General features: G+C 52.7%; 6 protein-coding genes across 6 annotated transcripts; 3 read left to right on the forward strand and 3 right to left on the reverse strand.

Annotated features, from left to right (window-relative positions):
* Positions 1-481: 481 nt before the first annotated feature.
* On the reverse strand, positions 482-1,815 carry ASPVEDRAFT_46568 (nitronate monooxygenase). Its single transcript, XM_040813582.1, has one exon. The coding sequence runs from the start codon at positions 1,730-1,732 to the stop codon at positions 641-643; it is 1,092 nt and encodes a 363-aa protein (XP_040672980.1). The 5' UTR covers positions 1,733-1,815; the 3' UTR covers positions 482-640.
* A 2,101-nt stretch (positions 1,816-3,916) lies between these two features.
* On the reverse strand, positions 3,917-5,476 carry ASPVEDRAFT_201863 (uncharacterized protein; the record flags this gene model as incomplete). Its single annotated transcript, XM_040809358.1, has 4 exons — positions 5,203-5,476; positions 5,109-5,152; positions 5,033-5,061; positions 3,917-4,984 (listed from the first exon to the last, which is right to left on the reverse strand). The coding sequence occupies exons 1-4, from the start codon at positions 5,289-5,291 to the stop codon at positions 3,917-3,919; spliced, it is 1,230 nt and encodes a 409-aa protein (XP_040672981.1). The 5' UTR covers positions 5,292-5,476.
* A 252-nt stretch (positions 5,477-5,728) lies between these two features.
* Positions 5,729-7,929, forward strand: ASPVEDRAFT_201867 (putative choline transport protein). Its single transcript, XM_040809359.1, has 3 exons — positions 5,729-6,038; positions 6,123-6,766; positions 6,815-7,929. Exons 1-3 carry the CDS (start codon positions 5,890-5,892, stop codon positions 7,666-7,668), a joined length of 1,647 nt encoding a protein of 548 aa, XP_040672982.1. The 5' UTR covers positions 5,729-5,889; the 3' UTR covers positions 7,669-7,929.
* A 993-nt stretch (positions 7,930-8,922) lies between these two features.
* Positions 8,923-10,752, forward strand: ASPVEDRAFT_201869 (putative MFS transporter). Its single transcript, XM_040809360.1, has 2 exons — positions 8,923-9,351; positions 9,397-10,752. The coding sequence occupies exons 1-2, from the start codon at positions 9,052-9,054 to the stop codon at positions 10,465-10,467; spliced, it is 1,371 nt and encodes a 456-aa protein (XP_040672983.1). The 5' UTR covers positions 8,923-9,051; the 3' UTR covers positions 10,468-10,752.
* A 281-nt stretch (positions 10,753-11,033) lies between these two features.
* Positions 11,034-12,410, forward strand: ASPVEDRAFT_88477 (uncharacterized protein; the record flags this gene model as incomplete). The annotated part of the gene is made up of 1 exon (XM_040818333.1): positions 11,034-12,410. One exon carries the CDS (start codon positions 11,034-11,036, stop codon positions 12,408-12,410), a length of 1,377 nt encoding a protein of 458 aa, XP_040672984.1.
* A 131-nt stretch (positions 12,411-12,541) lies between these two features.
* ASPVEDRAFT_876993 (uncharacterized protein) lies at positions 12,542-13,306 on the reverse strand. The gene has a single exon (XM_040818128.1). The coding sequence runs from the start codon at positions 13,299-13,301 to the stop codon at positions 12,666-12,668; it is 636 nt and encodes a 211-aa protein (XP_040672985.1). The 5' UTR covers positions 13,302-13,306; the 3' UTR covers positions 12,542-12,665.
* Between the last annotated feature and the right edge of the window lie 57 nt (positions 13,307-13,363).

Genomic DNA, 13,363 nt, shown 5'->3' on the forward strand with positions numbered 1-13,363 from the left:
GGGGGAGCCGGCAATACTCGCTCTGCGCGTCCTGGAGGGCAAGCAGGATGCCGACCAACTTTGCCTTGTTCTCAGTTGGGTACGGATTCGTGGGTATAAGCGCTGCCATGGAGTGGATGGGCCGAACTAGCATGTCTCCTCGCATTGCAATTGCCGCGCCAGCTATTCGTTGTCGCCTGAACATGTCCCGCCTGTGTAGTGGCAGAGAGGCAATATGATCCCGGCTTGTTTGGGCGGGACCATGTGTAAGACCGGGGGGTAGGATTGAGGTTGATGCGGTGTCATGTATTGCTGAGACATGGTATTCAATCACGTACTGGATCGTCTTGCAGAAACGATTGTGGTGTATAAACTGGTTCCCGTGGCTTGGTATAAATCGGAGACACTGCGGTTTGCTTCGTTTTGTGCTCGTTATGTTTTCACGTTGGGTTGAGATACACAAAGTAGTCAATAACGCAGTGATAAACCACCAAGTGCAGGAGCTTCTTTACATATTCTAGAAGACCTTATTATGGCTCAGAAAGTAACTAAGGATAAGCGAGATGGTTTGTCCTACGTTGATGAAAGAAAGTAAACTCATGCAAACGGAGCTCGCAGTTGATATCTCTGGTTAACAGCACAAATATGAAATGCACCATATTCAAGCATCTAAACCAGCAAACCTCCGTGCAACACCCTCTCGACACTCCCTCACAATCTCCCCAGCATCCTTAACCCCATGAATCAACCCAACCGCCGCCCCAGCATAAGTAGCAAGCCTCCCCTCAACCCCCCACCCGTCATCCCCCTTCTGCAACGCCTCATCATGCAATCGCTTCAGCTCCTCAAACGGCTTCCCCTCCTGCTCCTCCACAAACGACCGGTTGATGATCGTCCGCGGACTATACTCCTCGGGCCACCCATATGTCCCTCGCAGATGGTTATACAGCAGCGTCCGCGTCGTACTCGTCGCCCCGTCCCTAGCACGCACAACCTCCCTCCGATACCCATCGCTAATCCGCGCCTCCGTACTCGCCAGGAACCGCGTCCCCATAACAACCCCATCAGCACCCAGCGCAATAGCCCCAAGAGCACCACGAGCATCCGCAATCCCCCCAGCCGCAAAGAGCGGAATCCTCCCTGAAGCAGAACCCGAAGCAGAAGCAGAAAGAAGAACATCCTCCACCTCAGGAAACAGCGCCATCAGGCCCAATCCATCCTTCGCGCGTCCATGCCCCCCAGACTCCGAACCCTGAATCACAACCACATCCGGCCTCTCCGATCCAGCCGCGACTAGACTCTCGGCCTCCCGCACCGTCCCGATCTGGACCCAGATCTGGGTATGCGGGGATACGGCCCTGAGGCGGCGCGACCAGGTGTTTAGATCGGCCTGCCCGTTGGAAGGGGCGTATAGCCAGGCGGCGCAGGGCTTGTGCTTTTCCACGGCTGCGACGGCGATGTCGATGTCGTCGCTCCAGAGTTGGAAGCCGACGCCGATGGGGAGGGTGGCTTGATTTGATGTTGGGGGTGGGGAGGGCAGCTTTTTGAGTAGCTCGGTGGATTTCTCGAGATCGGTCAGTGTATCTTGGGTTTTTATTCTCGGGCCTAGGAAGCCCAGTCCGCCGGCGTGGGAGACGGAGACGGCGAGTTCGGGGCCTGAGAAGACGCGCATTGGGGCGCTGACGAGCAGGGGTGCTTTTGCCCAGGGATACCTCTGGGCGAGGGGCTTGGAGAGATGGGTTATTCCTGGCATTTCGTAGTGTACTGGTGGGTTGAGTTGGTAGAAGGTGTTTGATTGATGATGATTGATGGGTGAGTCAAGTTATATGATGTGTTCATGAGGGGGTGCGGGTATTGCGGGAACGGCGGTATCTACACAACGATACAACTATTGTAAATTTATGGGCTGTATAGTCGCATTGGATTGTAGAGATACGCCATGGACAATAGATTATCGCAGTATAGTTATAGATGACAATATCTCCATACAACGAGTTATCCGCTACAGACCGGAGACTGCAGGTTATGTCTGAGTTATAGTATACTGAGTTGTGTGAATGAACAGCGGTGTTTATAAGATCAGCAGGAGCCTATCTGACTGTACGGCGTGGTGTTCAATCCAGGTCGAATATCAATGCAGATTATATTTGGAGGTTTAACTTGAGATACATAATTATATATAATCGTTCATAACGTGTTGATATCCGAATTATGCTGATATCTGCGGAATAATTCTTGACGGTCGCACACTGGACTGAAATGACGTCATGTTCTAACACTGAAGTGGAAGTGTTCACGATCATTGCAACGATAAGGTTATTGTATTACTATTATGCCTCCATTGACCTCAGCCTGACTCGATCGGATCGAAACGAAACAGCACGAGCAGCCAAGGAATGCCAGGATTAAACTCTAATGCGACACAGTCTGAGACTGACACTGAAGAGACTGGCAGTGACATCCGAATTGTCAACAGCCGACACTGACAGGTCAATCCTCATTAAACCCAATTCTCGTGCCCGCCTCCACACAACTTGATCATCAATTAATTATCAATCATTAGTTATCAACATCCATCAATTTTCATCCATTATCTTCCTTCAATTGTTCAATGATAGTGTACCTGAGCCGATCAGCCTAAAATTGAGTCCTGTTCCTGCAAACATGTGTTGGCGCAGCGCAGATCTGCCCCATCGGGCTAAGGATCCGATCGCACACGCAAGTTCAACAAATCCAATCCTGGTCCAAGTCCAAGTCCCAAATGCAACCCTCCCCCGGTTCTGCTCGCTTGATCGTCATTTAGGCATTTATGCACGGCAGTCGTCTATCCTGAATTCCTGATTTATTTCCCCGACACGTGTGGCAGGCTGGAGGCAGGACAAACTTTAATAACTCACTCACCCCACTGGATAATCCCGATTCCCCGACTGAGTTCTTCGGATGCTCCGATGGGAGTCTCCTTCCAGATCGAGCACTGTCGTATAGCAGACGCAGGCTATATTAAGGGGATATTAATGGCCGGGTATTCCTGTTCCTATTCCCCCGATCATGCCACCAAGGTTGAGTGGAGGGCGTGGCTGTGTGGCGTGCCAGCGACAGCTGAGATTTGAATCCTTGAGCTGCGAGTGGGCCGGCTCTCCTGATCCAGATTTGGCGGTTTGATGGAAACTTAGGTAATTCCATTAAGGATGGGGGCTAGTTTAATATCGAGCATTTGAGATTGATTAAGGAACCGGATCCATGTGGGCTGCTGACTGCAGCTGAGGCTGCTGAACCGGGTCCCTGAACCAGGTCGCCGGGTTGCGAAAGGCAAAGCTGAATTGCTATCAATTAATAGGTCGGGTTCCAGTTACTGAATACTGCCGGGTCCAGGCAGAGAATGCGCGGACTGGATACTCCGGACACATCCAGCACATCAGGACAGCAGGAGGCCCGTTCGGCGTCCTAGCACGGACAGACACCGGTGTACAGTATACCCAACACGACATTCCCGATTCATGCTTCTGCTGCGTATCGCGTCAATCACTCCACCACCTTGAATTTGACTGAATCGTGCTGGAGCTCGCAGTTCTGTTCGCCAGTCGGTTAATCGCCACGCAGGAGGGTCTGCTCCCAACCAACCACTCACCCGCTGCGTCACGCAAGAGACAAACCCTGGGACGTGACGATCCTCCGGAACCAAATCCGCTCTGGAATGTTCCTCCGAGAGTCCGAGTGACGATCTGTATTATTGCTCTCTACTATTGGTCCATCCAAGTTGGGTCTTGGTTGATGTGCAGGATGCGAACGGTTGAATTCGATTGTCCACGAACCAGACAAGACAAGACAAAGAAATAAGCGAATAAACGAAAAGAACAAGTACATTGGATATTGAATATAAGTCTAATCTAAGGTATACTGTCGTATTAGTCGTAACACTGAACCATGGACCGCCCAGCTAAGGTCTTGCTTCCGGATCCGGACTGCGATTCTGTTCCACATTCACCTCCACCTTGCGCCAAATCTCCAGCGGCACATGCGAGTCCGAACCTCCAGACCCCCCGCTGCCGGGAGGATTTGGCGTATTGATGGCCTCCTGACTCGTCGACGTCGTCAACGTCGTCAACCCCATTACGCCCTTGGAATCGGCCCTGGTGCGTGATCGCCCCCGACTTCTCATCCCGCCACGCCACCACCGACTCGACGGCTTGTCTCCGGTTGTTGACGTCTGCGTGACATGGCCCGTCCCTGGCCGCGAACCACCGAGGGCCTGGGATAGCCCTCCCGAGGCGCGCGACGGGTTGCCGTAGTAAGGATCGTACTGGTCGGTGCGGTAGCGCCCGCTGTACTGCGAGAGCACGCTGCCGAAGATACGGCGGAGCAATGGCCACCAGCACATGAGGTTTGCGACGTAGATGGCTGTGGAGGCTTCGCGGATGTACCACAGCTGGTAGATGGTTGTGTCCGGGGAGTGGAAGTTGAAGTATTTATTCAGGATGGCGGCGATGATGACGAACACGCCGAGACCGAGAACGGCGATAAGGAGGAGTTTCTTGCGGATGGGCATCTGGGCGCCCTTCAGTAAGGGGATTGGTATGATGAGCATGAAGGCGTCCGAGGAGATGTTGAACACGGCCTGCGTGATGGAGTAGTGCTGGTAGCTGGCGCATTGCTGGTTCTGGACGGGGACGGCCCAGTACTGCGAAAAGGGCCGGCAGTAGACAGCGAAGTAGGTGATTTCGATGACGACGAAGCCGAGGACGACGTAGCCGGCGAGGATCTGGACGAAGAGATGCCAGCGCAGGCGTTGCGTGAGCTTCCAGTACATTGTCACCAGGCAGGTCTTGACGCCCCAGGTTGAGACCAGCATCATCTGCTCGAGGCCGATGACGATTTTGCTGCCGTAGACGCGCCGGGCGACCTCGTCGGGGTCGGAGAGGATGCGGTCATTCTCTGACGCTGGGTATAGGTTTGTTGCGTATTCGGCGGAGACGCGGATGAGGACGAGGAGAGTAGTATACACGAGCTGCAAGAGTCAGTTGGTTGTTTCATAGTGAGTCGAGGTCAGTCGTACAAAGGTAAAGGTCATGATATAGTCATCGACTGCGATTGTTAGCACTTGCATACTCTGAAACATGAGGATAACCCACCCTGCAGATTGCGGATTCCTCCATTGGAGATGCATCGAGCGACGCTATGCAATGTCAGCGCGAGTCCAGCTTCCAGTCCTTCCAGGTGCCATACATTCGCCCAATGTAGATAACCACCCCGATGCTCCAAAAGACAACCGCCTCTACCAGCAGCTGGTGAGGGGAGGGTGAGACGTCCCCCATGGCCGGGCGATCTTAGAGCAGCATCGGATGAGCACAGTCCAGTGCCAGAAGACGAGTTAGCCGTCCCTTATGAAGCGGGCTGCGTCGGTTTGACGGGTTGATGGTGGTGGTCGAGGATTAGGGCTCTGAGGGGCACCCGGCTTAAAAAAGTATTGACCACCCGCACAGGGCGCATATTGCACGAGATTGCCGGGGCCGAAAATAATAATTTAGCGACGCCGGTCCAGCATTTGGGTCTGCCCAGGCTGGCATCCCAATTAAACTTTGCGAGTGGACTGTGGGTCGTTACAAGACAACCAGTCACTCCCACTCGGTGGGCCGGCTCTGCAGCCACTGTCTCTGCAGTGCCACCGGCCCAGTGTGCTCAGAGCTGGCCAGTAAATTAGTGCCCACAGTCCACTCCTTGCTTCTTTAGTTCTTTTCTTCTTGTTCTCCTCCTCGTGGGGGCAGTTCGTGTTCACGCTAACTCTGCACGCTTTGCTTTAGCTCATGCTGCCCCCCTGATATTCCACTGCCACGCGGTATTTCTTTTCTTTTTCGCCCTCCTTCTTTTCAACCTCGCTCTCCCTCGCATTCTCTGGTCCATCCTTCCACCAAGATGCCTGAGAACAGCGGCTTTCCCGCGTCCAAGGACGAGATCGTCGAGGTCGATGCCGTCCGCCTGGAGGCTGCCCTCGGCCACAAGCAGGAGCTGGTCCGCGGCTTCGGACTCTTCAGTCTGACGAGTCTGGGGATTATCATCGCCAAGTGAGTTGAACCTGCTGCACGCACCCTGGTCACTTCGGCCAATTTGAGAAGTTGTTGGCGTCGATCCTGACCTGGTTCCAATAGTTCCTGGGCCGCCACCGGCGGCACCATCGTCACTGCTCTATACAATGGCGGGCCCATGGCTGTGCTGTACGGCCTCATTGTCGTCACTGTCTTTTATGGTTTTATCTCGCTGTCGCTGTCCGAGCTGGCCTCTGCCATCCCCTCTGCCGGCGGTGTCTACCACTGGTCGTCCGTCGTGGGCGGCAAGTATGGCCGCGCTGCGGGCTTCTTCACTGGATACCTCAACGCCTGCGCCTGGCTGCTGTCGGCGTCTTCCATGAGCTCTATCCTTGGAAACGAGGCCGTCGCCATGTACATTCTGCGCAACCCGGGCACGGAATGGCACAGCTGGCAGCCGTTCATCGTCTTCCAGATCGTCCTCTGGATGTGCACTGGCATTGTCTGCTGTGGAAACAGATTCCTGCCCATGCTGAACCGCATTGCGCTCGCCTTGTCCATGGGAGGTCTCTTCATCACCATCATTGTTCTGGCCGTCATGCCTCGCGGTCACCACGCCAGCAACGAGATGGTCTGGAGAACCTACTACAACATGACCGGCGACGGGGCCCCCGGCTGGTCTGATGGCATCTGCTTCCTGAGTGGTCTTTTGAACGCTGCCTTTGCTGTCGGCACTCCCGACTGTATCAGTCACTTGTCTGAAGAGGGTGAGTCTGCTAGTCTTCTATAATCCGTTCTTATACTAACATGTACAGTCCCCCAACCCGAGCGCAAGGTCCCCCAGGGCATCATGCTGCAGCTCTTGACAGCATTCCTGACAGCATTTGTCTACCTGATCGCCCTCTTCTACAGCATCCAGGACATCGACAAGGTCTTTGACACCAGCATCGGCTACTTCCCCATCGCCGAAATCTACCTGCAGGCCACCGGCTCCGTCCCCGGCGCCGTCGGGCTCATCGCGCTGCTCTTCCTGGCCACCTTCCCAACCCTAATTGGCACCCTCACCACCGGCGGCCGCATGTGGTGGTCCCTTGCCCGCGACAACGCCACCCCCTTCGCCTCCTTCTTCGCCCAGGTCCACCCGACCCTCAACGCCCCCGTCAACGCAACCTGCGGCATGGCCGCAATGGTCACCTGCCTCGGTTGCATCTACGTCGGAAGCACAACCGCCTTCCAGGCCCTCATCTCCTCCTTCATCGTGCTCTCCACGCTCTCCTACGCCGGCGCAATCGTGCCGCACATCCTAACAGGCCGCAAGAACATCGTCCCCGGCCCCTACGTCATGCCCGGCATCTGGGGCTGGTTCGTCAATATCGCCGCCGTCGTCTATATCGCTGTCACAGTCGTCTTCTTCTGCTTCCCCTTTACCCTGCCCGTCTCTGTCCAGAACATGAACTACACCTCCGTCATCACGGTCGGCCTTATGACCATCGTTTCCTTCTGGTGGCTTATCCGTGGAATGACCCGCTACAAGGGCCCTATCTACTCCATGGAGGCTGCCGAGAAACTTAACCATGGCGAGGAGGTTGTGCCTGAGAGTGTGAAGACGAAGAGCGACTTTGCCAGTGCCCGTGCCAGCCGTGAGCAGCAGCCTCTTGAGCTGCAGTAAAAAGCTATTTATGCTACGACATTCCTTACTGTACAATGACCAGTACATGACAACCATTACTACATTTATGCTTCTATTACCACTGGCATGTTCAATGATTTATGCCTGCATAGAATGAACTCAGGGATCTAATGTATATATACACCATATACCATATATCGTTCTTTTTTATTTTTTACTTCTTGGGAGACGTATTCCGTCGAGGATGGGATAGAGGCGTCCTTGGATTAAATGATTTTAATAGACTTATGAACTTTTTTGAATGTATTGAAGCTCATTCGGTAACCCGTAAATGTTTGATGGGTAGTATCTTGATAATGCAGTTTCCATAGAAGGCACGGCAAGAAGAAGACATTACGCTTGTCGGTCAGTACAACTTGAATTCTCGGTGAATTGAGCCCATAGTGTAACAGATTTGCAGCTTAGTTCTGCGATTCCTCCAGAACAGCATACTATGCATATATATATATATATATATAGTCAGCATTGAGGGTCCGTGGAAGTATACAATTTTCAACTTGAGTTACCAGTCATTTATTGGCTAGAATGAGGGTTTAAACGTGGGCACTTCAGGTACCGACATACATACAGATCCATGTAGGCTGGCCATCGACCAGGTTTCACGTTTGTTGGCGACAGGATTGGAGACCTCGTTTGACGGGCGAGATGCAGCGAACTACAGTTGGCGGATCCGATATTCACTACCTGAGAATATGCGCAAAACACGGTTGGGGAAGTTTAGAAGGACGCCAATTATTATGTAGCTATCTTCTGATAGTAAGGATGGCGTACGCATAACTACATCCCTACGTTGCAGCTGATGACGAACAATCCTAGTAGCTTCTTTCATGTGATCCATTTGCCTCATCATTCGACGACATACCGTGTCAATACACTGTTATATGCGCCCGAAAGGATGTACATGTAAACAAAAGCAGCATCGGGCCTCAATACTTGAAAACGAATCGATGAACAAGTGGCGGTATAACAAGCGACAGTGCTCCGCCCTGTAGGGCGCATCCAGGCCCGGCTGGAGGAGGGCCAGAACGGGGATCAACAGGCAACTAGCCTGTCAGTTTATTGATAGATATGAGGCCCAAATCCGACTGCAGACGCCATGTGAAATACTGACCGTAATTGGATGTTTCATCGGCGTGGACGCATTGATTCCGCTATCCGGATAAGAATCCGTGTGCCCGAGGTATCGGTAACAATATGCATTCAGAGATTTTCTGTCATTGCTACCCGACCATTCTGAGTCACTACAGTAGCAAGAGAGGTGGATTCAATTCAATTAATGGCTATCCTCCGCAATTGCGTGATAGCTTCAATTTCTCATCAAACCCCTCCAACTGTGAAGTTGGACCCTGACCCACCGACAACATGAGCTTAAGCCAACCCGAGAAGAATGGGGACGTCGAAGAGCCAAGAGCCGAGTATCCAGTCGATGAGTTTGACCGGTTCTCAGGTCGAAGAAAGCTGGTCATGGTCGCGGTCATCGCGTGGACTGGCCTCCTCTCCCCAATTTCAAGCACCTCCGTGCTATCAGCTATTCCCAATGTTGCTTCGACGTACAATACATCCGGCTCCGTGATCGGTCTGAGTAATGCCTTGTATCTGGTCTTTATGGCTCTGAGTCCTTGCTTCTGGGGTCCCTGGTGCCAGACAATTGGCAGGCGCATGGTACGATCTCTCCAATCTTGCCTACACCAAAACTAACTGTGTTAGTCTTGTCTGGCGAGTACATTGACCTTCTTGGGCGCATCGATCGGAACAGCGCTAAGTCCAAATATCGCCTCGTTCATGATTTTTCGCATGCTCACTGCGTTCGTGGGTACGGCTATCCTGGTTATAGGACCAGCTATCATTCGCGACCTGTACCGGCCGCTCGACCGAGCAACCGGCCTCGCCTGGTTTTATACTGGTACACTGGTTGGTCCAACAATCGGCCCATTACTGGCTGGTGCGATTGTCACGTATACCACCTGGCGTGTTATATTCTGGATGCAGACTGGACTCGCTGGGATAGCTCTTCTGGCATCCTTCTTTCTACTGCCCGAGACACTGGCGGAGAATGCACCCCGTCCTCTGAAAGGGTTAACCAGGGGCCAGAAGGTTATCAAGTTCTATACAATGACAAATCCCTTGCGGGTTATTACCCCGTTCAAACACCCTAGCTTGGTGGTCACGGCGATTGCCAGTGGTTCTCTTGTTTGGAACCAATACGGCCTCCTGACGCCCATCCGCTATGTATTGAACCCGAGGTTCCATCTCGAAACACCACTCCAATCCGGTTTGCTGTATCTAGCCCCAGGCATAGGATACATACTCGGCACATTCGGCGGCGGCCGGTGGGCTGACTACATTGCAAGAAAATGGTACGAGCGCAGGGGGAAAGTATTCGTACCAGAAGACCGTTTATACGCCGCCGTTCCATTCCTGGGGATAGTGATCCCGGCCTGTATGCTCATCTACGGATGGTCCGTCGACAAGGCCTTTGGCGGGCTCCCCGTGCCGATTATATTTATGTTCCTGCAGGGCGTTGCGCAGCTTTTCTGCTACCCAAGCCTGAACACGTATTGTCTCGATGTGGTGCCGGATAGGAGTGCAGAGCTTATTGCAGGGAACTTCTTCATTCGGTATATATTCGGTGCTGTTGCTTCGGCGGTTGCGATTCCGGCTTCGGAGTCCATTGGCGTCGGATGGTTTAGCACGATATCTGCCCTGCTCCTGGCTGTGGGAGGTGCTGGCATTTTTGCGGCTGCTCGTTGGGGACATATCAAGCTTGGACCGGCATAGCATCTTCCCGAATTACATTTAGGAAATACGAAACCGGCAGACTCTACCCCCGGCTCAGAGACCCGGTACCCATCCGGAGTGTGAAACTGGAGACCCAGAAGAAACGGATATAACAACTCCTTGGCTCAATCCCTCCGGCAGGCTACAAAATTGCAAGGCTGGGTAGGCTCGTCCATGACGTCCGCCGCAGTTATGGGTGGCCTAATATTAGTTTTAAATAGATTCTCATGCATTACGATAGAACATACATAATATTCAGATATCCAGCTCAATATGACGAGATGCATTTATGATATTGCATTTGCTTCTCATCTTCTCATGATACTTCCGTGAGTAGTCGCCATGGAGGCCTGCCAACACATGGTTGGAACTAGGCAGGTGCGATTGAGGCTAGCATCAGCTCCTTCCTTGCCAATCGCAACTGACTCATGGGGTAAACGACGTGTTAGACACAGGAAAGTGCAATGTGCTGCTAAGGAAGGAGCTATCCACGCCCTTGGCCATCCTCACAGCACGCCCGACTTGGAACAGGCTAGCTATTCATGATAAGCTTGCATACCTGCAAGATGTACGGTATACCGCTGATTGTCGGACTATTTGGGGTTGTATGGTTCTTCTGGGCCTGGGTAAACCTCTACTTGAACTTGTTTTGCCCACCACCGTGGGTCTTTCCCTCTGCCCAGGACCCCGCCACTGATCCCTTTTATGTCCCTCCTGCTGGGTTCGAGGAAGTGAGACCAGGAACTATCCTTCGCAATCGCAAGGTAACTACATCGTTTTTCGGTATCTCCCCCAGCCAGGTCCGCGCATTTCAACTCTTGTATCGCACCACTGCAGTCGATGGCTCTGCTATTGCCACCGTCACGACGATATTCAGGCCTTTCGTGACCTTCAATGACCGATTTATCTCTTTTCACACTGCGTACGACAGCGCTTCGGTCAGCTGCAACCCCAGCTACCAGTACCAGCTTGGCGTTCCACAAACCGACTTGATATCTTCACTCGAGATGCTATTCATACAGCGACACGTCGCTCAGGGTTATATAGTTGCATCGCCTGATTATGAAGGCCCAGATGCTGCGCTGGCCGCCGGACGTGTGGCAGGGATGTCGGTGTTGGATGGAATGCGGGCTGTTATTAATTTCCAAGAAGGACTGCGTATATCCGGCGGTAACCTTGCGACTGTCGGTGTCGGGTATTCTGTGGGTGCAATAGCAACAGGATGGGCTGCCTCTCTTCAGTCGTCATATGCTCCAGAATTGAATATCAAGGGGTGGGCACTAGGGGGCACTCCGGTAAACCTCTCTGGGACGTTCCATCAGCTCGATAACAGCACGTTTAGTGGATTCCTCCCAGCGGCAATTGATGGGTTGTGTAAGCCCAGCGCATATGGTGTACAACTGCAGCCTGTGATTGATGGAATTATCACCAGTGAAGGCCGAGAGCTTCTGGACTACGCAAACTCCCACTGTGTTATTGCGGACTTGGGCAATTTCCATCACAAGTCCATGTTCTCACCAGATATCCAGAGACTTGGGCCTGATCTCCTGCAGCACCCCACCATTGCATCTGTCCTCAAACACAATCGACTCGGTGTAAATCAAAACGAGGTACCGATTGCTCCGGTGTTCGTCTACCACGGTCTGCAAGACGAGATCATCCCTTATGCTGATGTACCAGCAATGGTCGATTTCTGGTGTTCAAACGGAGCTACTGTGGTGTTCACAACGTTCAGTGATGACGGCCACGCGAGGGCCCTCCTTGCCAGCATAATGCAGACCTCAGACTTCATTCAAAATGCATTTGCAGAGACACTTCCAGAGGGCTGTTCGCGGAATACAATCCCATCGACCCCCAAGTGCGCCACGCCAGTAGTCAAAACATCTGGGCAAGGCGAGCTGCGGAAGCGACGACCAGTTCCAGTAGCAGACACCAATAGATAGATACTACATGTTTACGAGGGTTGGCTGTGTTATTGACAGTACCAGTACCCCGGCTTTTACAGTTTTTGCCTGGAATTCATACGGATGCAGCGAATATATTAAGATTTTCTGGTCCCAAAACCAGCCCCTGGTGAGAGTTCAGTCACGAATGAGTGAGAACTGCAATTGGTAGATTCTCAATAAGGAGTGGAAAAGCGCAGAATGTCAATGGTGCAAGACCGTATGCTGAATATAGTCCTTCTCAAGGATCCGATGCTAGGCAACATCAATACGCCTAAAGAGTGCGTCATCAATCGCTGACGAAAGGTCCTCATCGTCATGAGGGTCGATCGCATTTTTAACACCGTCCAGACTGTCCAGGCCGTGGATAATGCCCACCTTGGTCTTGCAGATGAGCTTCCCCAGATTCCCACGTTGTTCGACCGGTGTAAACATGTCCTGCATCTTTTCCACATAGTCTGCCAACGTAATCAAATTCAGTTCCAGGTTATGCAGCATCTCCAGCGTATCATATGGAAGCCAAGGCGAGAACTGCCGCAGTCGCTCCTCCAGCGTCCGGTGCTGATGGCTATACACATCGACCGATGCAGCCCAGGCGTCGAAGCGGTGCAGTTGCCCTATAATGCATTTCTCGTGGTGGCCTGTATGTTCCATCAGGGTCTCGGTTTCTTCACAAAGGCTGTGGACTCTGCTGGCGATTGAGGCGAGTGGTTCGTGCGGGACAGAGCCTCTTCTTGATTTCGTGCAGGACATGGCGCTGAATCTGCGGGTTGATGAGCGACGGGACCAGACTGGGAAGGGCGATGGGGCAAATGACAAGCGGATTTTCGGGGTTGAGAAGTGAGTAGAAATGAAATGGGGCTGGCGGAGGGTTTGAACGGGGGATTGCATGGTAGAGTCTATATATATACAGTAGGAAAGACAGAGTTTGGTTGCGTGAAGAGGGTTTTGAC

Source organism: Aspergillus versicolor (assembly GCF_001890125.1).
Source record: "Aspergillus versicolor CBS 583.65 unplaced genomic scaffold ASPVEscaffold_12, whole genome shotgun sequence".
Classification (NCBI taxonomy): Eukaryota; Fungi; Ascomycota; class Eurotiomycetes; order Eurotiales; family Aspergillaceae; genus Aspergillus; species Aspergillus versicolor.

What these genes read in the sequence shown, in the direction of transcription:
- ASPVEDRAFT_46568 (XM_040813582.1), bottom strand. Translation starts at nt 1,732, where the DNA reads ATGCCAGGAATAACCCATCTCTCCAAGCCCCTCGCCCAGAGGTATCCC.
- ASPVEDRAFT_201867 (XM_040809359.1), top strand. Translation starts at nt 5,890, where the DNA reads ATGCCTGAGAACAGCGGCTTTCCCGCGTCCAAGGACGAGATCGTCGAG. An exon ending in CTGGGGATTATCATCGCCAA is followed by an intron (nt 6,039 to 6,122) that starts GTGAGTTGAACC and finishes TGGTTCCAATAG; the next exon opens with TTCCTGGGCCGCCACCGGCG. An exon ending in CAGTCACTTGTCTGAAGAGG is followed by an intron (nt 6,767 to 6,814) that starts GTGAGTCTGCTA and finishes TAACATGTACAG; the next exon opens with TCCCCCAACCCGAGCGCAAG.
- ASPVEDRAFT_201869 (XM_040809360.1), top strand. Translation starts at nt 9,052, where the DNA reads ATGAGCTTAAGCCAACCCGAGAAGAATGGGGACGTCGAAGAGCCAAGA. An exon ending in AGACAATTGGCAGGCGCATG is followed by an intron (nt 9,352 to 9,396) that starts GTACGATCTCTC and finishes TAACTGTGTTAG; the next exon opens with TCTTGTCTGGCGAGTACATT.
- ASPVEDRAFT_876993 (XM_040818128.1), bottom strand. Translation starts at nt 13,301, where the DNA reads ATGCAATCCCCCGTTCAAACCCTCCGCCAGCCCCATTTCATTTCTACT.